At 40.8% G+C, this 24,692-nt stretch overlaps 1 protein-coding gene across 2 annotated transcripts in view; it reads left to right on the top strand.

Annotated features, from left to right (window-relative positions):
* The first annotated feature begins 375 nt into the window (after window positions 1-375).
* Window positions 376-24,692, top strand: part of plcb3 (phospholipase C, beta 3 (phosphatidylinositol-specific)) — a 48,541-nt gene continuing 24,224 nt past the window's right edge. Inside the window, exons 1-2 of one of the 2 annotated variants that reach the window (XM_034136528.1) lie at window positions 376-985; window positions 13,368-13,454. In XM_034136528.1, coding sequence (XP_033992419.1) covers window positions 887-985; window positions 13,368-13,454 — 186 coding nt within the window. In that variant the 5' untranslated portion in view covers window positions 376-886. The remainder of the gene's footprint in view (window positions 986-13,367; window positions 13,455-24,692) is intronic. The other variant, XM_034136530.1, reaches the window with a different exon arrangement.

The raw sequence follows: 24,692 nt of genomic DNA, 5'->3' as shown, positions 1-24,692 counted from the left end.
TTTCGACTATCTTCTTTTAATCTGACTGAAAATCTGAAAATTGTACAAACTTTATGGAAGTACAATACTCAACACCTTTAAATTGCAATTTTTTTTTTATATTTCAGTAGTAATGAAGTGAAAATTAAACGTGTGCAAACATTAACCAAATAGAAAGTGAAAATCATTATCATGCAATTGTCATGTTCATGTTAGTATATTCATACTGTACATTTTAGGAGACAGGAACTTGGATTAAAACACACCCCTTTTTTACTTAAATTGTGACTCCCCCCTCTCTCATTCCTCATTCAGCCAGTGCTATCTGACGCTGTCCTCTCTCTCTCCTCTCCGGAATCTTCCCTTTTTTTTCCACAGAAAACATGCAGGGAGGAGAGGAGGAGGAGAAAAGGAGAAACTCGTCGGAGGCGACAAGAGAGAGAGGAAGCAGAGAAAGTTAGAGGAGCGAGAGGAGAGGGGTCGAGCAGATGGGAGGAAGGAAGGAAATGATCTCTCTGCGGGCTCAAGTGCGCGATTAAAGGATTGTGCGTAAATAAACAAATGAATCAAAGCCTATAATACAATCAAAAAAAGGGGGAGTTGTATGCGCGCCACCGCGTTGCGTGGACGCGGACAAGACAGCGCGCTGAAACAAGTTCTGTGTTTCTCTCTGGATTTTACTCCTCATGTTCCTCAAAGTCTCGCTGCTGTGTAGTAACTTTTTAGTTTGAAAATCTCCCCCCCCCCACACCCCGCCCCCCTCGTCCTGTCGGTTCACTCTCTCCCCGGAAAAGAAGCTCCGGGGTGGAAGTTGGAGGAAGGAAGCGCGGGTTTTTGTTCCTTCCGAGGAGTCCAGCTCGCCTTAGCCGGGGTTTAGGCGTTGGCAACGGGCAGGGAATACCTTGCCATGGCCGGGGCCAAGCCGGGAGTCCACGCGCTGCAACTCAAGCCCACGTCCGTCCACGAAGCGCTGAAGAAGGGGGGCAAGTTCATCAAATGGGACGAGGTGAGACATGAAATGTTTGTTTTCCTCAAAGTGTAATACACGTGTCGCCTCGCGAGTGAAACAAAACATGTTTCTCAGTCAAGAAGGGCGACTAAAAAAGACAAGAGACAGACACCGTGAGACATGACAGCTTTTTGACAGAATGCCCACTGTTGTGAAGTGGGCACGAGACTGGTGCGTGTGTGTGCGCGTGAGTATTTGGAGTGCAGGTGTGCCTCCATAAACACAAAAAAACCCTATACACCTTTATATGTATGAGTGTGTTTTAATCAGATACTGTAGTAGAAAACTCTCCTGTAGTTGCCAGCAGGTTGTTGTGTTGTGTTGAATTGTTGTCAAGCCGGTTTTTCTCGGGCTCATATTCAGTTCAGACGCCCTCATGCATCCTCCTTTCCCCTCCTTCACCTCCTGTGTCCTTCTCTTTCTGTAAGCACCTGCCTGTAGAAGTTACCTCTATTTGAGAGTGCACCTAGAGCTCTGAAATGTCCCCTTTAAAAACGTTCCATGTGTGTTCTGTTTTTGTTTTCCATGAGTCTCTAAATCACGTCATCAGAAGTTTTCTTTATTTGTCCGGCTCTATTTTTCCTTCCCTAGTTCTGTAGCAGCTTGTCTGGCAGTCCTAACATGTGCCTGCACCGTGTCATTGACCATAATAATTTGTCTGTGTGTGGGTTTTCTGATACAGACTGCAGGGCCATTCTGCAATCTTCTCTGTAAAGAAAGTAGGTGTGTGTGTGTGTGTGTGTGTGTGTGTGAGAGAGTCTGAGCAGCCATCAATGATTAACTAAGTTGCTGACTGATCTGGTGTGTGTGTGTGTGTGTGTGTGTGTGTGTGTGTGTGTGTGTGTGTGTGTGTGTGTGTGTGTGTGTGTGTGTGTGGTGTGTGTGTGTGTGTGTGTGTGTGTGTGTGTGTGTGTGTGTGTGTGTGTGTGTGTGTGTGTGTGTGTGTGTGTGTGTGTGTGTGTGTGTGTGTGTGTGTGTGTGTGTGTGGTGTGTGTGTGTGTGTGTGTGTGTGTGTGTGTGTGTGTGTGTGTGTGTGTGTGTGTGTGTGTGTGTGTGTGTGTGTGTGTGTGTGTGTGTGTGTGTGTGTGTGTGTGTGTGTGTGTGTGTGTGTGTGTGTGTGTGTGTGTGTGTGTGTGTGTGTGTGTGTGTGTCCTAGGCTAAAACTTCTTGATATGTAACCTTTCACCATCACATATAATTATCAAAATGGCAACTTTTCAACAGACAAACAAGTCAAACCACTTGCATTAACTAACGGACAAAAATTACGACCACAATTTGGCCAGAAATAGATATGTAGGTTTTAACAGTGTGAGCTTCATTCAGCAGTTCATCTCAAAGGAAGAAGACTGGGCGTGTTTAAACATACCAGGTTATGAAATAAGTGCAATTTATTCTAATCTGCTGGCAAAAGTGTCCAATTGCTGAGCTCCAGCACGGGAACGCATGGTGGAAAATCAAGTGTGTTTATTGCACTTCCTTATCAATAAATACGTGTCACTACTAAATTGTACAGTGTGATGTTTAATTTCGCTTATATCTCATAAATAAAGCAGTGTATATTTGATCCCGTCCATGCCACACAAACTGTAACTTATGAATGTGTGTGATTGTGCGTGGATCCTCAAATATTAAACAGTTAAAGTGAATCGTCCAAAAAGGTTGTTATCAAAGGTGTTGTCATAGCCTACCTTGCAAATAGAAGGTCAGGTGTGGTGTATCATGCACACACGCAAAAACAAAGTGTTATGTAAAAAAGGTACTTTAAAAAAAAAATCAACTCTTGAAAATAATACCCTCATATATGACCGTTTTCATGCTTTCTTCCTTTTTATATCTTATCAAAGGGAATATATTTGGGTTTTGAACTGATACAATGGGACATTTAAAAAATACTTTGGATTTTAAGAAATTTTAAGAAATCCGTTCATTTTTCACAATCGTCCAACATTTTGTAGGCTAAAAGAGTTATCTAGAAATAAATGACAGACAAATTGAGACTAAAGATAATAGTGAGCCCTAAAACCCAGCTATCGGCAACAGAGCGCGACACACACTGTAATGATGACGTGATGTGTGTATGTGTGTCTGGCTTCAAACTAAGGGTCTTGTCACGCTAACAGTGCATACCACGTCCTTTTGATTTCCTTTCTCTCTCTTTCTCACACACACTGACTCTCTCTCATTGGGAATTCCCAGGAAATGGTTATGCTGGTGATAAAGTGTGTGAACACTCCAAAACATAAGCATGTTTTCTCCCCGTGTGTCTTTACCCCAACATCTGAATTATGGAAAATATTTAGTTTTGGAGACTACACATCTGGGAGAGGAGGGATGTGGCTGAGATGAGAGAGAAGGAGAAATTAGAACTGTCAGTTTTCCAAAATAATGAAATCAAACAGGAATGCTTTGTATTCGAATCCAAATGTCCTTATGTTTTGTCCCAGAAGGATTTTTTTTTCAGATTTTCAACCGAATGCATCATGTAAATGCTTTATTAGGTAAAAATAAAATCAGAAATTCTGTATTGGCTCACTCCGAAGTTGCTCCATCACAGTTAAGCATACCATAGTCTCAAACATGAGAACTTTTAAGAACTTATTGCTGTTATACTGCTAAATATGAATATTGTATGAACTCTTATTTAATCTGGAAGTCTCTTGAGATGTCCATCTGTTTTATGAGAGAGACCTGCCAAAAACAGCGGTGCAGTGCTAACAGATTCACATGAAAATTGATTTACAACTTTCTCACACAGCAACGGCATATATTATATTATTATAGGGCCCGCGGGGCATAAAGGAGAGAGTTAACTATTAAACGCAGTCAAATTAGTCGCTCAACTTTTTCTTAATATGCCATTCAAATGCCTGGTGTGAAGGCAGTGTTTCTGAATCATGTAAGTTATTCCAAAACCAAGGTACTTTTTTTTACAAGTTCAGAACACTCTGGGGGGGAATCATAAGGTCATCCATATCAAGTTAAGCATGACTCAATCTAAACAAAGAGAAATCACCCCAACTGTGCTGCAGAAATAATAAAACCACAGGGAGATTAATTCATTAAGGTTAATATTTGAGATGTATTGATTACTTGGACATATTATAAATCTAATCAAACGTAGTGTAGCGGTGCACATGGTTTATTTTAGCGTCTGTCTGTGCTTTAACAGGGAAGTTGACCAATGGGCCACTGTCCAAAAAACTTGGTGTTCTCCTTTAAGGACTTAGTAAAGTGAGAAAAGAACGAGGACACACATACAGAGAAAGTGCCCGAGGGCAGTGCCGTTTGTTTATATGAAAACCCCACTTTTGACCCCATCCCTCACATTTCACCCCCTTCCTCATCACCGTGTCCTCCCCCCTATTACTTCTTCACTGGAATGCACTACAAACTGACCGTCTTTCTTCAGTGTTTCAGCGTGTGTGCTCACGTGTGTGTGGCTGTTTTGTTCTGGGTGTGTGTCTCACTTTGAATGACTTCCTGTTCGAGCTTGTTTTAAGGCTCCGGAGCCAAACCGTTTTCCTTCCCTCTCTCCTTCTCTCCCTCCCCCTGCTGCGTCTCCGCCCTCTGCAGCCCGGCCGCAATTCAATTTAGATGAACTCCAACTGGAATTCAGTTAAAATTCCTTCCAAACAACCAATTAAACACAAAGAGACAGACAGATTGTCTACAGAGCAGCTCTGCTCTCTGTCAGAGTGGAGGGCACAAAAGTAAAAAAAATCATCTTTACACCTTGCAGAGTTTTCAGCATTTGTTCAGCTGGATTATATTTGCACCTGTGTTCAAATACACTTCCACCATGTGTGTGGAACCATAATGTGCATTTGCATGCTTTCAAATATGCACTTAATAGGCACCCTTTGTAAAAGAAGAATTTGTCGGGTGACCCGCGTCACAAACACTCATTTATTCTTCTTTGTTCAGAACCACATGGGAAAAGTGCAGTTTTTTGGATTTGATATGTTTATGTTCACATGGCACAAATAAAAGTGAACCACGGCTTACAAAGCTTATATCACATGGAATCAATAGTAGCTCATTAGTTCGACAATAGTTTTGTGACGGTTTTGGCTCCAGCTCAAAATTCCTGTAACTTGAGCGAAGCATGATGCACCATAAGATGTTTCATTTTGAAGCTGTTTCCTGCAAATTGGTTGGGGTTGTCCAGTCCGACCGCACCTCAGTTCACTGAGAGGAGCGCAGAGCAATAATCTTGGCAACAGTTGAGGACAGTAAAGACATGTTAATGCTGCTGTTGTCCTCAGTGTTTATCATTACTCTGTTGCCAAACCAAACGGAGTGCAGACGCTCATCCTCCATTCACAAATGTCCTGACCTGGCATTTTTTATTATCTAATGTTTTCACCATCCACATCTAGTTCGAAGATACTCTTAAGGGCCCTCGCGCTGCATTTTCAGTGATCCACGCACAACAGTGTTATTTTCATAATCCGTAACTGTAACTGTATCAACTTGAAACATTGGAAACGGAAAAATCTGACTTAAATGCCCCGTATTCAACTAAAACATGAAAAACAGGATTAGGTTTAATAAATATGGACACAGGACAAAAAATTAGTGAAAATTATAGCTGACTTTAAATGATTTATTCCTATAGTTAGTTGAAATTAACCAAATATGTAGTAAATTGTGGTTTGGATGATCGTCAGTCAAAGACTTAATTGAATGTGTGCCAAGCTACGCTACGAACGCTTCTTCAGGTATTAAAAACAGTCGATTTATGGAAATGTATATGTTTGTTTTCTAACTGAGACCGAGAGCAAGACCAACCCCACTCTTATGTCTGTATGGTAAACATGAAGTGGCAGCCAGTTAGCGTAGCTTAGCATAAAGCACTAGTTAAAGGCTCAGTTCTAAAGCAAACTCACACCCAGATTCCTTGGATTCATAGAGAAATTATTAGGTTAAATCAGTCCCTGCGAACATTACAACTATTCACTTAAAAAAAACACCAGCTGTTTCCGGTCTTTATGCTATTAAGCTAACAATGTGGTTACAATCTTCTGATGTAACACTCAAAGCCAATTAGAGGACTTCTGCTCGTTTGAGGGCGCCATTGTTGACCTCAGAACCAGTTTAATGTTTCCTGGAAATCCTTTCAATGGTGACCTATGTTTTATTATAAAGCTAATTATTATTTTCTTTTTCTTGGCATAGTTTATTTTCCTGTTGTTCTAAGACTAAGATATTGCAGGCCTGTAGTGCTGCGATGAAGACGTGGATGTTTACTTTTCTTTTGATTCTAACCCGTTTTTCAAACTCTCACCCTTGGTATAGATTCTTCCTGTACGCTTTCTTCCTGGTCATGTTGGGACTTGCTGTGCAGCACTTTTTATCGTCTTGTTTTTTTCTTCCTGTTTGGCTTTTTGGTTTCTTAGTTATACTGTAACGCCATGGAATGTTTTTATGATGCCACAGCCCTGATAAAAAGCAGCCTTGAACAATCATTGCCCTCCTTAAAAAAGATAAATAAGAAGGATATTTTCCAAAGCCACCCTGCAGAGTGGTGAAAGTCATAACACAAGTGCAGATGGATTTATAGCTGCTTGGAAAACATTTTACATGAGATGTGACAGCCAATATATCATACCGTATGAAAATGTCTCTATTTTGGAAGCAAATCTCTCCTGTAAGCAGAGGTGCTTTGTCATCGTGACCATATCGGAAAACACAATGGGCTCCAATTCTGTGCATCAGTATTAGAAAGTCTTGGTTTAGCAACAGATAGCCGTTATGAGTGAGTGAAGGGGTGAATGTTTAGGAAACGCAGGCTTGTGTGAAGGTCTGACAGCGTGCCGAGAAAGGCTGCTGACATCCTGACAGAGGGGTGAGAAACGAGGATGGATGTACGGATGGGGGGGAGAGGTGGAAGGTCAACCACAGCCACATGTGAAGTGTGGGACCGCTCCATCTCTCTGCTCTCACTCGTGTTCCTGGATCTTATATGTGAACTCTTCCCCATTCTTTCTTCTTTCTCTTCCTCCTTCTACTGGTTTCGGTTAGATTCTTTATTGTTCCTTGAGTTTTGTTTCCCCCTCTGTGCTTGTCTTCAGTTTGGATCTCTGTCTGGTCTTTTTTATTGAACCCTACTTGGGTTAAAAGGATAGTGTAGATGTTTGAAGGGTCACAAGTTAGTTAAATGGTCCTCAACATATACAATTGTAGGCATGTAATGGGCGGTTTTGAATGAGGTCAGAGTAGATGATAACAAAGATAAGAAGAAAAACAAGAAACTACATCAAATAAATGGTTAAAGTTATTCAGCAGTAAGATAGGGGTCTTTTTTTGGCTTATGACAGTACATTTCTGTTAAGTCTACATTTTCAATGCATTTTATGTTTACTTAATGTGCTAACACAACTTTCTTAAAGCGTTTTCATTTGCTCGCAAGCTTTTTTCAGAACATTTTATTCAAATTATTCTTTGAAAAGGAACTAAATCCGCCATTTAAGTGTCCCCAATGTTAATGGCACACATGGAAGTAGGGTTATATGTATATGTGATTTATTTTGTGTGGTAGATTATAGTTGGAGAAACACCAGCAGGAAGCTACGCTATGTACTGTTGTTGGTGAAGGCAGCAGCAACAATAAACTTCTCATTTCTGACTACGTTTTTGAACTAGTTCAGATTGTGCGTAACCCGACCCACATCCCCGGTGCCCTCTCACACCACCTCAGCTGTGACGAGGACTCTGGTGCAGAGAATTTGATCCTCCTAATGGGGGGGGGAAATCTGAAATAAAATCTTGCCACTTTATTTAACTCGGTGCAACGTGTATACACTGGGGTATTGTTCGGTAGTTAGAACATGGCACTGGCTCTGGCGGGGTTAGCGGTTCATTTCCTGAGTGGATGTTGGATCAGATGAAGGTTAAATGACCCCTGTGGAGAAATGAGGTGTTACAGCAACTATGAGAGCACTGAGGGCCAATTCACAAAATATATTGCGCAGTGCAAACACGCCCATAAAGAAATAATGAGTTTATTTCTTTATATGTGCACACTAGACGTATTGAAAATTGTGTTGGTTGGTTGATTTCTCATGAACCATTTCTGCAACGATACTGTGTTTTCTGTGCCATAAAATCAATCTGATATGAGCAAAGTTTTGCATATGACCCAATTTCCATATGTGCAAATAGCAAAAAAAACGGCATTTGTTTGACAGTGCAGTTAGAGTTGTATCTCACCCCTTGCAAAGTTTTGCGTAAAACATGATTTATTCAGTCTTATGTGTGCAGGTTTAGCAGCTACAAAAGCCACGCAATCCTTTTGTGAATTTGCAGCTCTCACTCCTAGGGTCCCCTCAAATACCAGACACGTTTAAGCTTGCAGTATTAATGCTGTTTTGATAAATACATCTACTACATGCTATCTAGCGATCTACTAAACATTAACTCTCCTGACCTTCTTTCTGTTTTATATTCTATAGCTTGGCCTCCCTCTTTCTCGCCTCTCTGGAGTCCAAAGGTTACCTACTGTCATCAACTTTTACCATGTTGCCAAAGCAGCAGCTCAAACACACTAAGTGCACACTGGCCTTGGCCCACTCCTGCAAACTGTCGCTACACACACACACACGCACACGCACACGCACACGCACACGCACGACCAAAGGTGCACTTGGAGCAGCCACTTTTTTTTTATCAGTTTCTCTCTAATGGCTTTCTCCTGACTCACATTATACAACACACACACATTAATTTACAGCGAGGGCAGCGTGTAGGAAGAGAGCCATGTGTGTTTTTCTACATGTGTATGCTCTAAGTTAATAGGTTGTGATTTTTCAAGAGGGGCTCATTAGCTGCCGTCTGTCAGTGTTAGGCCCCCTCCTCAGAGGGTGGTCCATTCACTGTGTGTGTGTGTGTTGGACATTATGTCCAGGTAATGAAGGTGTTTTTTTCCGAAGGGTCAGGGCATCCGGAGAAAGAGACGTGGCATTAAATGAATTAGGGAGGGAATACGAATTCAAAGTGTTGGGGAGAGGGTGAACTGGAGGATGATTGACATGCATAGAGAAAGAAAAACATGAAAGGAAGGAAATGAGGCGAGACTTCAGAAGGTTTCTACATATGGCCGTTAATTAGGGAGGGGGTGAGTTTTTATTATAACCCTACCACCCCCTCTCAGCACCACAGGGTGCATGTTTATGGTAAACAAGGTGCGTGTGACAACGGCATGAAGTAATGATTTAGGTTTCTGACAATCTCCCTTATTTCCATCTGGAAACCACAGTGACCCTTTGAGTTCTAAAACTTTTACAAGAGTGGCTGTAATAAACCCAAACAAGAAAAAATGACTAGTACAATAAACAACGGCTATTTCCATTCTGAAATACCTGTTGATTACTTCCTATTAATGTATATAAAAGGGTTTGTAATGCTGTTATAATTTAGTTTAAGAAAGTAATAATAATAAATTGTATTTGTAAAGCACCTTTCATTGCTAAAAGCAACCCCAAGGTGCTACAGGAGGCGTAAGAAACAAACAAAAGAATCAAAAGTTTAATCAAAAGCTTTTTTTAAAAGAAAGGTTTTTAGGCTTTTCTTGAAGTGGTCTGTGGAGTCCTCAGGTGGTCTGGGAGGGAATTCCACAGGTGAGGAGCAGCTGCACAGAAAGCCCGATCCCCCATTGTGCAGAGTTTGGTCCTGGGGGGGCGAAGCCGATGCTTTGTTGTGGAACGGAGGTTTGTGTGTGGAGGTTTGTGATGCGAGTAGTTCTTTGAGGTATGAAGGAGCATTCCTGTGGATGCACTGATGGGCGAGCAGTGAGATCTTGTATTCAATCCTGAATGAGACAGGAAGCCAGTGGAGGGAATAAAGAACGGGTGTGATGTGGTTGTACTTTCTCACCCTCATCAGGATCCTAGCAGCCCTGTTCTGTACGTATTGGAGCTTCTGAAGGCTCCCGCTAGGAGTCCCGATGAGGAGAGCGTTCCAATAGTCAAGCCTTGAGGAAAGGAAGGCACGGACCAGTTGTTCAGCATCTGACAGGGAGAGTGTGGTACGGAGTTTTGCAATGTTCCTGAGGTGGTAGAAGGAGGTTTTGCACAGGTGTTTGATGTGGGTGTCAAAGGTCAGATGTCGGTCAAATCTTACACCCAGGTTGGTAACTGATGTGGAGAGGGGTAAGTTTCACCAGAAAAGGTGATGATGAAAGTCATAAGTATTTTATTTGCGTTCCAAAGCAGTACATTAACTTTTAAGTTTATAAATGTATTTTGTAATCTAACAGCGGACATGTTTATGATGCTATTATTAACACATTATAATGTTAAGCATATTTTAAGGACTTACCTTTTAACTAATGCTTACTACAATGACCTTAGAAAAATACCATTACCTTTTTATTGTATAAAATGTAAGTGTTTAATGATAGTAAAGAAATAAAAAGTAGCAAATTCTCAAATTGTTGGAGCTGAAATAAGAACTTATTTGACATTTCATTTCATTTAGACACTCAATTGATGCTAAGACTAACCAAATGAAAGAATCAAGCGAGGAAATGTGTGAATACACATGAAAAGGTTGAAAGACTCCATATAGAAAGAGATAAAAGAAAGAGAGTGAACAGAAATGCGCGTCATGGCGAACGGCAGCACTAAAGAGTAACTGCAGGTATGTAAACTGAGCAGACATAACATTCAAACACAGCTCTGTGTGTGTGTGGCCTGCAGGGAATATGCAGCTGTTGAAATATAATGTCACATCAGCCTATAGATCACATTTCCATACATGTGTGTATCTATACTGCAAAGTGTGAATTGTCAAGAGAAGAATGAAATAGTGACAGGGTAAAGAGGGGGTTTCATAACTGCAGCATCACCACAGCTACCATAACACATGATGTACTGTATAGGGCTGAACCTAATGTCTCAAGCTTCTATTAAGGTTTTCAAATGTCTGTGGTTATATTTTATGATGAGCAGATGACGTTTATGATGTTATTGTGGGTCTATAAATGTAATTTATGGTGCTGTTAGTTAGGTGTGTTTCTCCCTTTGTGTGCAGTGAGCTGCAGAGCAAACTGTTCTTTTGTTCTGACAATCTTTCTCATCAAATATGAATGGTAGCTGGATATTTGGATAGATAAAACATGGATTTTGGAAATTAGTACATCTACCTTTTTTCAATAAATATAGACTTTTGACCTTACAAAGCTCTGAGATTATTAGACATTTGAATCATAAGCCAGGAACAATCCTACCTCAGTCTACCAATGTTATAATAATACAGTTCAGATAAACCATATCAAAACACAATGGATACATTTAAAAAAGCATTCAAATGTCAACCAAAACAATACAACATTCTTTTGTTGTTTACCAGCTGCAGCAAACATTCTCATTTGCCTCCATCCCCCAAGATGCATTTTTGATTTGCAAACAATTTGCATTGAAAGCACAGTTTGATCTACTAATATAAACAGGATGTGTTTATCAGTTGTAATCATGTTCTGTTGTCTCAGAAATGGACAAACAAACAGAAGTCATTACGGCTGCAGGTATATGCACGCTCAGGCTTCACGGCATCCGAAGAAGAGCTCTGCGTTGACACAAAATCCCCAGCTGAAGAGAGCATCTGACATCAGGTCACAGCCTAATCGCAGCGTTACAGTTGCACAGTTTCCCACTGATTCCAGTCAGTAAACAGGGGTCAAAAGTTGAGTGATTTACAGCTCCGACGTGGCTTCACATCACAAACCCACTGGGATTCATATAAAAGCCCAGAAAGACATCTGGCAACTTTCCAACTGGTTTTATAAAACTTTAAAAAAACTTTTAATCCACTGTAGCTAATTAAGGTCTCGTGATGTTGAGGGATTTCTTCTCCTCCCTCTAAAATGTTGGTTTCTTTCTTTCACCCTTCACCATTTTCTCCCATATTTCTCTCTCTCAAACCTCCTCCTCCTTATCCAAATCCACACACCTTCCTCTCCTGCTAACTCTTTCTCCGTAAGCCAACTGCGGAGCCTAAACTCAAGGTATGTTTGGCTTGAAATGCACTAAAAATGTCCATTCCCTGGGGGAAAAACATAACTAACATATATATATATATATATATATATATATATATAACTTTAGGTAGCTACACGTATTTGCTTCCTTGTGGAGAGATGGATTAGAAGCATGATTTAAGTGAGCGTAAAGACATCTTATAATTCCTTTTTAAAAATAATTTATATTGTTTAAAGCTGCTTTTTCTTCCTGCTTACCAATGTTTATTCCCCCATACAAGGCGAGCCTGATCATTGTGAGTATACATGATTGAAATAGTCATTTATTGAACTATAAAGTGATATGTATTATTGGATCATTTGCTTGTCATAAGTAGAGTATCTCACCTAGTTTGTATCATTAAGAAATACCTTTTTTATGTGGCTATCAGTTTGTGTCGTGCGTTTTAAAAAATCTTGCTGCATTCCCTCTGATATTCGGTGTCAGAGGGAATGTTTTGGACAAGATCTTCCACTGATGAAGATGATGATATTGATGTTTGTAATGCCATATGTGCACATGAGTCATCTGTCACTGTAATAACAAACAATCTAGATCATCATCGCTGTTTCCCAGGATGTCTGGACGTTAGGTTTGTCTGCTGGACCGGAGTACGAGCGCTTACCACTGTAATTACAGAGCCAGTAGCTGCGTGTGTGTGTGTGTGTGTGTGTGTGTGTATACGTATGACCACATAATGATGATGCTAATGACATGTTGATGCAGGCTCCTGTGCCATCATTATACTGCACATGAATGAGATGGCCAAACCGTTGTTTGCAGCATCTAAACAGCTGTTCATTATCCTTTGTTTATTTTTTATGTATTTTTGCATATCAAAATATAGGATAAAGTCATATCGTTTCAGGTCTATTGTTAAGACAACTATATTAATTTTTAAATGTAATGCTATACAAGATTACGTTAGTGCTCAATACATGTGGCTAGGATTTTGGAAAACATCATTTGAAACATGTTTTGGGTTAAATATTGTAACGTTGTATAAATGACGTACTTCATATTTCTTGTCAGTTAAAATAACCCAACTGTGACTTTGGCTTTCACAAAGGTTATTATTTCAGCTATACCTTTTTAAAATAACTTAATACACATAATATGGCTGCACTGATCATCTATATCCCTGTTTTTGTCTTTGTCCGCCATGTTTCCAGGCATCAGCGAAGTCTTTACAGCCATTAGAATGTATGGCTGAATGAATTGAGATAAGACACAGGTTGTAATAAACCTGTACCCATCTGCTTCTAAACATGGACCTCACTTAACTTCTAATTGTGTTTGAGGAAGAAAAGGATATTATTTTTTGTCCCGCTAACTTCTCTACGTCTGCTCTTGTATAGGAGCCAAACAGCGGCCCCCCCACCCTGGTGACCCTGAAAGTTGACCCCGATGGATTCTTCCTCTACTGGACTGGAGGCTCCAACCTGGTGAGACACTCTTTACTCCACCACAGCTGCTCTAAGGAATAGCTACCAGCTTCTTTGTGGATTTTTAAATGGAGTACACTTTTGAATGCAGGACTTTTTCTTGTAACAGAGTCTTTTTACACCGTAGTATTGCTACTTTTACTTAAGTAAAAGGCCTGAGTACTTCTTCCATCACTGCAGTTTGGTCTCAAGGTGCATTGCGTTCACAAAAACAGACGTGATGGAATATTAAAGCTCCATTCTACAGCAGACCACAATGGGTTTTTGATGCACAAACACAAATGGACAATACACTTGTTATTTGTTTCCTTGAGTGCCACATAGCTCCTTCTTCCTCCTGCCGTTTAGCTTATCTCTTCATCGATTCTTCCTCCTCGTCTTCAGTGTCTCATTGTCTCTCATTGTGGTTTTATCCAGTCCATTAGTTCAGCCAAATTGGCTTTCATCAATTTGTCCCGGCCTTGTTTGCCTCCTCTCCCCTCTCTTCCTCCGTCTCCCCCCCGATGTCTTTGTGGTCTTCATCCTTTTAGTCCTCCATCTCTTTCCCTCAATCTCTGTTTCCCAATACCCCCCCCCCCCCCCCCCCCCCTGCACGTCTTTGGTGGCTGCGCTTAAGCCATTAGTTTGGTAATATTGGATTTTAGCCATTTGTTGACATGATTAGCCAGACGTAGTAGACAGTGCGTCAGCAGGATGTAGGGTTTGAGATTCTGATTACGGTTGTGCAGTGTAGAAGAATAACATATTTTTTTGTTTTAATCATCTTCCATGTCTTTGTTACGTCTTCCTCTGTCTCCTCTCGACCTTTTAACGGTAGACACTACAGGTGAATAGTGCACATTTAACAGATTTCACTATCCCCCTTCGATGAATTACATTAGCCCAAATTCTTTATGAAATATACGTTTTCAGATCTTTGTAATGTTTAATTATTCAAATAAGACACTATCTTATTTGAATCTATGAAATAAATATAGATACAGTTTAAAATGAACATCTTAATGTGCATTTCAGATATTTATTTCTAAAAAGAAAATAGGCCAAATTCTCAAAATGGCTATTTGTACATTTTGTGAAACCTCTTCATGTGTATCAAATGACATTTCAGGGCAGCTTAATTTGCTCTCCCCATCCCTCCACCCACTTCTCTCTCTATGTTTTTCAACTTTTCTCTCACACACACACACCAGTGTCCCTCTTTTTATTTCTAGCTGTCTATTTATCCTTAAGGCATGTACGGAATGACCTGTTGATAGCTAATATTACCACTGCGTTGTGTGTGCTCGTGTGTGTACTCATGTGTGTGTGTGTGTGTGTGTGTGTACATGATCTGGGCCAGAGCACACATCATGCTGTCTGTCTGCACGTGTGTCCGCATGTGTCCTTGCATTCACATAACACACAGAGGCTTTAAATACTCATTTCATCCTGATGTCTGCACATGCACGCGTTGTGTGTGTGTGTGTGTGGTATTGCGATAATAGGCCATTTGTCGCCTGAGGTGCAGCGGTGACACTGTTTAGCAAAGAGTCATTAAATCTTTACATCGTGAAGATGAAATCTCTGCACACAACGAGAGCAAGCAGTTCATTGAAGACACACAACTGGAGTTTGTTTAGAAGTCACTTCAGCTGTGGAGAAGCTACAAGTTGGAACATAGATTCAGAAAAGACGACTGCACATACTGTTTAGATGTCACTTAAAGTAAAGAGGTTCTGTTGGTTAGTCAGACTCATGCAGCGTGCTGTCTTGGTCGTATTTTTATTGGCAGTAACACTTTTATAGGGAATCCAAACATAAAATGTCACCAATGACCCCAGTCCTATGAATCACCTGCCTGAAGCGATAATGCTCATAGAATCACTAAAATAACATCTAAAGTCCTTTTTTATAGACTTGCTTTCATGTGAAGTTGTGTTATTTGCTCTTTCCTTTCCATTTGTCTCTTTTTCCCACGACTCTCCTAGTTGGGACATTTGTGTGGCAACATTGCTAAAATGAAGTCAGGTTGGGGCATGAAGAGTGAAAGAGCCAGTTTCAGACAAAAGACGACAAGACAAAGATGAGATTTGCATTGTTAACATCCATAACAATGACCTCAAATGTTGACCTAACTAAAAAACTGTCCCATTAACTGATGGATTATTTTTAGATTAACAAAGATATGTAACACAAGTTGGTTTCAATGTCACATAAACAAAAAGAGAAAATAGCAGAGACAGACATGAACCAGATTTCTCAATCCCATGTGAGCATGATCACTGAAACTGTCACACTATTGTGTCAGATTTCATCTTAAAACTACAACAACTTCTGACTCAACGGCCTCTTCTTCCCTGGGAATGTGAGGATGAAGCGGAGCCAACTCATCTGCCTCATGTGCCGCAGTGTTTGGCTTTTCTTTCCTTACTTACTTACTTAGTCCTTTTCATCTTTGTTAATGTTGGCATCACTGAGCTGGACTGTGGCTCTACTCTTGCTTCAGTAGCGGGAATGCTGCTCGCTGTTGGCCACAAATCTGAAATCTGTCTCAAAACATTCAGACCACCAAGGCCAATGAGAGAGAAAGGTGGGTATTTAGACATGTAGAAAACAGCCAGTGACATAATGTCATAATGGTAGCTCTTTTTGTTTTTAATGTCCAAAGTTGGATGTTGCAGCTCCTAAAATGTTTTTGTTTTCAGTCACATCTGTGGTGTCTTTTATACTGCACCTCCCAAACATCACTCAGTTGCACGGTGGCTTCTGTCTACTTTTCTGAGTATTACGTTTCTTCAATGACGCAGGTTACATCTGGCTCACAAAATCTGGACGGTAGGAATGATACCGTGCTCGTCCTCTTACCTTCTTTTGGTCGAATGAACTTTCTCTCTCTGTTTTCTGAGGTTAAATCACACAAGAAATAAAGACAAGGGTTGAAGTCGAATAGTCCATTTAGCTTAGGAACCTTCCTAACGGAGTGAAATGACCCGGAAGTCCCTCAGTGGCAGCCATGATAAGTGCCGTTCGAATTCTCTAAATGAAAGGACTTCCTTTATAACCTCCTTTAGCTTAGGAACCACTGGACCTCCCTCACCGAAAGGAGAGGAGAAAATGCTGCCCCACAATGCCTTGCGGCCGCGGCATTTGCCGTCACACAACAGTCGGCCGTTCACGGAAACAACCGATTATGAACGAGAAATTATATCATGAAAGTTACGGTGCTTATTAAGCATTTTAAAACGTATGTGGTAAGTTGCCAAAGTGCTTTGTTTTGAACGTTCATCAGAATATCAAAAAGAGAAATATGAACGTTAGTTTTTACTGAAATGATCAAATAAAGTCAACATTTCACAGTGTTTACTGAGCTGTGTGGGGTTTGTTCAACTTTTAAAAGATGTTTGAACAGTGATAGATGTTAAGGACCAACGTTTATAATAAATACATTTGTATTGATTTTAAGATCTTTTCATAGTTCATACAATCATATGTATTGGGATCATTTGTATTAATGTGGACCGGAGGGAGAGGATGACGAGCATAAGTTTCACTTTCCTTTTTTATTTCAATTCCAACTTTGGTCATGAAGAATATGATTCTCTGTTGTCCCCGTTCATAAAGCATAAAACAACAGCATCAGAGCACGGTGCAGAGTCTCTAGATGAGTTTACAGTAGTCCCTCGTTCTTATTAAACATCCATGTTGTAGTCCGCTGTATAGAAAACTGTAGTTTCCATAGTTTCCCCACAGCAGCAGACGCACATTCATGACGTCCGCTGGCGCATCCTAAACACGTCGGATAGTGAAAGTGCAGTCGGATTCTCTAAAGTACCGCAGTCTCTTCTCCTAAATCCTTTTGAATTCTCCTATCCACTATCCCTTAACCCCATGACGTTTCACTCTGAGGTCAAGGAATAGACGATAGGGTTAGAATTTAGGAGCTGATTTTTGGATTATTCGACCGCAACCAAGGGCTTTACAGAAGTCCGATTTCAGTGAAACTTTAAATAAGCTCCCCTGGAGATTTTGAACCAGAGCTAGAAAGAAAGAGGACACGGCAGCACAGATATCTAGCTATTATTAATCAGCTAATACGCTTTACACAGATGACTAGGGCATTCTGGATGGAACCCATTTCTCTGAATAGAGGGACCCAAAATATTTGATCTCCAGTGCAGTTTGTTATTTTTGATGCTCTGCTTTTCATTTCACTTTGGATGTCAAGTTGTTAAGCTAAATAAGGGTTATTCCCATATGGAGGTGATGAAGATGTTTTGTGTCTGTTTTGCAGGAGTGCCAATGGTCAGGGAGAAACGTTTATTTTTAGAAAGCTCAGCTAAGAAGTCCGAAAGTCTATAACCCAAAAACGTCTTAAATAACTTTTTAACAATGCTCAACTTGAGATGAGAGGGTAGAAAGTATATCTTCCTTATCAAGGTGAGAAGGAGGAAGCAGTGACATTCCATTTTATTAGAACTTCCCGTCCACTCCCCTATGGATTTGAGTTGAAGGACTCATGGAGGACTTTAAAACACACGCTCTCCTTCCGGTAACCCTTTTTTTTTTTACAGCTCACTAATTACTAAGTATTTACCTCGTAAATAAAAGGTTAATTATACTACAATTAGGTAATTGCCACTGGTTAAGAAGAAGGTACATACAAAGAAACCTCAGCTGAACTACTTTAATTCTATTTACCTAAGACTATGAAATAACAAATGATACGATAAGCCTGGTATCACCATGATAACAAACAAGTGCAGTTTCATTAAAAACATCTGTAAGGAGGTTGTAACCAGGTCAAGTGTTCTTATATGTATACCAACCTGAACAGGTCAAAAGTACACACAACTTGGTGTGTAACAGTTGAGAGTGTGTCCTTATATCTCAGCTGTAGTTTCACTTAATGATCTTCCGTAATAAGCAATTATTGTAACTAATAATGTAATTTAATTGACCATAGATTTACTTGGGACTGGACAGTGAGAGGTTACCTGCTATCTCATTCTCATAGTTTTGATATGGTAATGTGGGTCATTGGTATCACACGATATATCAAATATAACTTCAGAATGATCCTTATGTGCACCCATTTCTCTTTCTCTATCCATCATTACTCTGTCTTTACTCCTCTTTGGCTTTGTTTAGTCCACCTGCCTCCATTTTTCAACTTCTCTTTCAGACTTATTGGGCCAAATTTCCTCTTCAAATGTTTATCATTCCATTTCTCCCTCCTTTTGTATATCCATCTGAATGTGTGTCCTTTCACCTTTTCTCCAGGTGTTCCTCCGCGTCCCATCCTCCCTCCATTTCCTTTCTGTTCACGTTCCTCCATCTGTTTTGTGTCACCTCCACTGTGTTTAACTTTTTCGTTTGAGTAACCGTCTTTGTATTTCTCTCATTTTCAGATATCTGATATGCTTTGGTCTTATTCGTCCTTTTCTTGGGGACAATATTCTTCCTGCGGTGTCGCTCAGCTGTGCATTATATTCTCTTTCTCCATCTGATAATCGTTGACATGTCTCTCTCGCCCCCTTCCTCCGTCATCCTTTTCTCTCGGTTATCTCCCCCTCTCCATCTCTGTGTAATGTTCGGAGGTTCGTGTGGTTGTGTGTGTGTGTGTGTGTGTGTGTGTGTGTGTGTGTGTGTGTGTGTGTGTGTGTGTGTGTGTGTGTGTGTGTGTGTGTGTGTGTGTGTGTGTGTGTGTGTGTGTGTGTGTGTGTGTGTGTGTGTGTGTGTGTGTGTGTGTGTGTGTGTGTGTGTGTGTGTGTGTGTGTGTGTGTGTGTGTGTGTGTGTGTGTGTGTGTGTGTGTGTGTGTGTGTGTGTGTGTGTGTGTGTGTGTGTGTGTGTGTGTGTGGGTGTGTGTGTGTGTGTGTGTGTGTGTGTGTGTGATGTGTGTGTGTGGTGTGGTGTGTGTGTGTGTGTGTGTGTGTGTGTGTGCTGTGTGTGTGTGTGTGTGTGTGTCAGCCTTTCCCCTAATTCTTGAGTCAGTGGCCTGATAACATCACACACACCGGTGGGTTTGGCAGTGAGACCAGGCGAGACACACCCCAGCATGCACCAGTCTGTTTTCTTTCCTCTCACTCACTGTCCTTCTGTCTGTCTTTTCGGTTCCACATGTTAACATCTGTCCACTATTTGGGAAATATGTGTTAACATGCTCAGAAATGTATTTGCAGTTGAAAGAGTTCAGCTCCTTTTAATCTTGTGATTTATATTAGTAATTATTCATTGGGTTTTTTGCAGGCATTAATCGAGCTGGGTACACAGGGCTGGATTTTTATAAAAATAGTTGAAAGTAATGACGGCAGGATTCTGTTACATTGCGTGCAAGCCTAAACAAACGTTGGTCTAACACATTTGATGCCGTTTGATGTACACACTGCTAATTTATGCAATCCAAAGGCAGTCTGTTTCAAGTGTTATCTTTGAAACAGTTCATGTGCAGCAGGAGTTCAGAAGATATATATTTTTAAATACATAAAACCCATATGATTTAAAGGTGGGGTAGGTCAGTTTGAGAAACCGGCTCGAGATACACTTTTTGTTATATTCCATGGAATGCTCTTAACATCCCGATAGCAATGAATATCTGAAGTGCTTTGACAATAAATCCATAAAAAAATGTAATCTGTGGAAGCCGTAATACTGTAAAAAGCACGACCAATCATTTGAGCCGTCCCGGCTAAAATAACTGGATGGCCTACCTGCCTGTCAGCCTTCCATCTGTGCACAAACTTATCTCGTGCCCTCATTGGTCATGTGCGCGTTCGTGTGTGTTGGAGGAGGGGCTCTGTAAGGAAGTGGCAGATTTTTTCCGGCTGTGTATTTTCAAATTCTAGCGCACTCGAGCTGGTTTTTCCAAAATTACCTACCCCACCTTTAAAGTCTGCAAAAGTTGTTTCTAAATGCCTGCCTGTCCACGGAAAAAAAGAATTGTGGACATACAGTATACTCTTTTTTAATCTTTAAATGTATTTGGTTGGGACCCCTTTATCAATCCTTAAATGTCCATCTTATCCAGGTGGGAAACTTCCCAATACATCATCAGTCCTAAAAATAAAAAAACAACTTCATGGCACCCTCAAACTATTAAAATGCCTTTTATTATAATGAAATAGTCATGTTAGACCTAAAAAGAAAACTAATTCCGACTCATTTCAAACTTCCTGAATACTGGGCGGTTGGTCCATACACAAAGTGCATGCCAGCCTGAGGGTTACACAACATCCACATCCAAAATCCACACATCTGTTACAACATATGTCTGCACCCTGCTGTTTACTCCGCTGTGTGTGTCCTTTCTCTGTCCTCTAGCTTCATCTCTGTTTTACATGTGCAGGCTTGACTCAGTGTTTTCAGTGTTTAGCAGATGAGAGGATTGATGTTGGAACAATAACAGGAAGATGGAGGAGGGGGGTTAAAGGGCTCTCTAAGAAGTTCGGGATGCATCATAAACTTTTAAACAGCTATAGTATAAACGAAAGAAGCTACTTCAGGGAAAAATGGCTTTCCCAGAGAGGATAACCTCGAATCAAAGTTTCCTTTTCAATACTTACTTATTATAATTAGGGCTGAACACTTTTGAAGCTATTTACGATTATTCTATTATTATATCTATATATTGCAATCGCATAATTATTCATGTTATTGAAGAGAATAACCATTTTTGCATCGTTATTGTAATCTTCACTAAAATATATGTTAACATGATAATGTGCAAGGATTTTTACGTCTGTTGAATAACATTTGTTGGCTGGCACATCTCCGCAGCTCCACACGACTTCATTTGGATTCATGTTATTCACTTTTGACTTCAATACATATTTAATTTACTCCAATATTTGGACATTGCACTTGTAAAAATTGCAATTTAAATCAAATTCGTATACATTTTGAGCCCTTCACCTGGATTTTTGTCAATTCCATCTCTATCTTGCACCTTCATTATTCATGAATGTTGACATTTGATTATTCCTGTAGTTTGAAAAACAACACCTTGTAAAGCTGGTCTCCACTGCACGGCCAAACTGGGCTTACCAGTCCAGATATCCATCATGGCCACTTGTTTCCCCGTATTACATTCTGCAGTCAGTTTCCACACCGCTGTTGCCAACGCGGACGATTTGTCAGCTGAAAGGTCGTTTCCAGTAAACTCCGAAGCCTTCCTGATGAAGTGTTGTCCTGGCCTCACCTGCCATGAGCTGAAATGCACCTAACACTACAGCTAATCCTCCTCACCGCTCTGTTTGACTTTGGCTATCCTTTCTTTATCACTTTAGCGGCTGGCTCCTGCCCTGTTTCTACACAGATAATCCACCTTCAATTCATCTCCCTCTCCCCCCTTCACTTCCTCGTGTCTCTCTGTGTCGGGGGCAGCTGGTAGCCTTCAGAGAGACGAGGCAGAAGTTGTTCCTCTAATGTAAACTGAAGGATGACATTTCCTCCCTCTCTGCTCTCCATCTTTTCTTTGTCTGCCACCTACTGTATAGCTACATTTATTTCTTCTTCTTCGGTTTATCTTCTTCTTCTTTCTCACATGGTCCTTCCTACTAGAGTTATGACTCTTTCATTTCTTGCAACAACACTTCTAATCTCGCTCATTCCCCCTCCTTGGCGTGGGAAAGTTGGCAGGAAGTCATTCAGACATGGAGATGGGGGTTCTGGGGAATTCCGTTGTCCCCACTCCCCCACCTCCTCCCATTCCTCCCCCTCCTCCTCCACATTTCCCCTTTTCTCTGAATTCCTGTCCTTCCTCCTCTCTCTCCGTCCCTCCCTCCTCCATTAAGGTGTGCAGGTCATGTCAATAGCACCTGGTCCTTCGGACTTTGCCCTCAGGGAGGTCATTGAGTTGCCACAGAAGTGCAATTTAGGCTCTAATGGGGTGGAAGTGATTTCACATACCTTGACCAGATTGATGGGGGGGGGACACAGAAACCACAAACACTTGAGTTGTGACAATGATTTGAAGCGTGTAAGTCAAATATTAGAGGAAGTGGTGTCGGTGCTTTTGATTTTTTGTGTTCTGAATAAAGCAGCTGACATCTTTAAACTGCATATTCTGTCAAACACTTTAATTTTTTAAGATATAATAATAGAGAAATGCAGCAAATGTACCCTAAACCATGCTTTATTCTTCATAACAGCCTAAAACCTCTTAAAAAAATGCATTAAAAATCTACTTTTTATCTTAGCCATACCCATCTTAACTGGTAACAAAAGTTGTATCGTTAGCCTCTTTAAGCTTTTGTGTGTGTGTTTGTGTTTAAATGAGCCAGCTGAATTGTAAGTGGAAGGATTGTTGGCAGGTATAGGGAGAGATCTAATAAAGATTATCTCTGACTAAAGTCAAACATCCACAAGGAATTAACTTTGAACAAGGGGTTTATATAACACACACACTCGTGCAGGAGGTCATTTTTCTCGCACACACCCCCAGTGAGCGGTTTGCAGGGGAAGTGGAGTGTCAGTCGATAATGTGACAGTTTCCTCCCTCTTTCTTCCCTCCTGGTTTCTGTACTCTGCTCCATCATCTTCTGTTGACATTATCAGGCAGTGCACATGGCCGAGCAGTCTTCACTTTTCACTCTCTCTCACACACACACACACACACACACACACACACACACACACAGTCACTGTATGGAGAAGTGAGACACTGTCAGTATCGAGTCTATTGTCTGAGCAGATGCTTCCTCTTCTCCACAGTTTGAGTACATGTCATGGTGCTTTACTCATCCCTCCGCTGTTCAAACTTCCACCACGTGTGTTAGCGGCTTATCAATTCTAATTTAAAGCCTAAGTCTAGTTTTTCACTGCTGAATAGCGTAAAGGCCGATGGGGCAATACAAAAAGGTGGTTTGTTGACCAAACAGTACTTTATTTTATTTGGCAGAAAGATATGGGCAAATAGAATGTATCGCTTTGGCTTTCTACTAATTGCCTAACATTCAACATTTTAATGACCAACCGCTGAATTGATTTAATCGAGATCCATAAAACTGAGTTTCTCCAAAAAGAGTGACATCATAGCACCACTTTAAATCTTCTGGCTTATCATTTTCTTGAATAAAGGCATTCAGCACAAACAAAGCTGACTCAAGACATTTCTTAAGACGTAAACCACCAATTCATTATGTCATCACCATGAGTCTTTTTTTAGAGGGTCTCTGTCCTGTGTAGGACGTGCTGCCTCGTTCCTGTGCCTAAAACACTGTATCCCTAAAATATGACTAAATGTAATGCATCCCTCACAAATCACACACAGACGTTCTGAGTCAGCTTTGACCTCCTTGCCATAGTTTTAATATGAACATTAATGTTGACTCTTTCTCTGTTCCACCTCCCAAAAATGTGGTTCCATCAACTCTTTTTGGATATTGTATTGCTTTGTTTCTGTGCATCTGCCTGCACATGGTTTGTGCAGGTTTGGGTTCACTCCCTGATTTATGTGTGAAAGTGAGAGATTTATGATTACTGCGGCTTTTTTGTTGTTGTGTGTGAGTTATCGTGTGAATTGGGCCAAGTCCTGCGTTTGTGTATTTGTTTCGGGACATTTGGTATGACTTTGTGAGCAATGTGTGCATTCATTTGATTGATTTCCAACTTTTTCATAAACGCTTCGCACATTTGGACTTCATTTATTGTTTCTTTTTCCATCTTTGCAGCACTTTGTATTTGTGCTCATAATTCACTGATTACAAATGACTCCGGATCAGTCTCTTAGCTAAGTGACTAAAATGTTTGCTCTCTTTCCAGACCACAGATTAATGAAACAAAGTGAAAGACAAAGAACGAGACGGAGAGATAAAAGGCAGAGCGTTATCTCACGCAGAGGAAATATTACGAGGCGACAGAGAAAGAGATCCAGGGCTCTCCCGTGTTTCACAGCGTATAAAGTGTCTTTCTCCTTCTTTTTCTCTAAACACCTTGCCATCTCTCCCATCACGGCCATAAAACAATCTGAAGGTCTCTTTGTTCTACTTCTCCCATGTTTCTATGTCCTTTAAAGTCTTCTTCTGTCTAACTACCTCCCCAGAGGGGGAGATGTGTGCTGCTCTGGCGCTGTGTGTGTTCGCGTGTCAAGTGTGTGTGTGTGTCGAGGTGGATCAGTTTCCTTTATGCCGTCATCATGTGCCATCTGATAGGAGCTGTTATTGGTTATTCAAGGCTTATTTAGCTGGGCTGATCTTTCAAACGCACTCGCAGGCGCGTCACAGGAAAGGAGTGGCACTCTTTGGATTGTTCAGTTGCCCTTT

Source organism: Trematomus bernacchii, unplaced genomic scaffold, assembly GCF_902827165.1.
Source record: "Trematomus bernacchii unplaced genomic scaffold, fTreBer1.1, whole genome shotgun sequence".
Lineage (NCBI taxonomy): Eukaryota > Metazoa > Chordata > Actinopteri > Perciformes > Nototheniidae > Trematomus > Trematomus bernacchii.
Note: the sequence above shows the minus strand (reverse complement) of the source record. Positions and strands in the feature narration are given on the sequence as shown.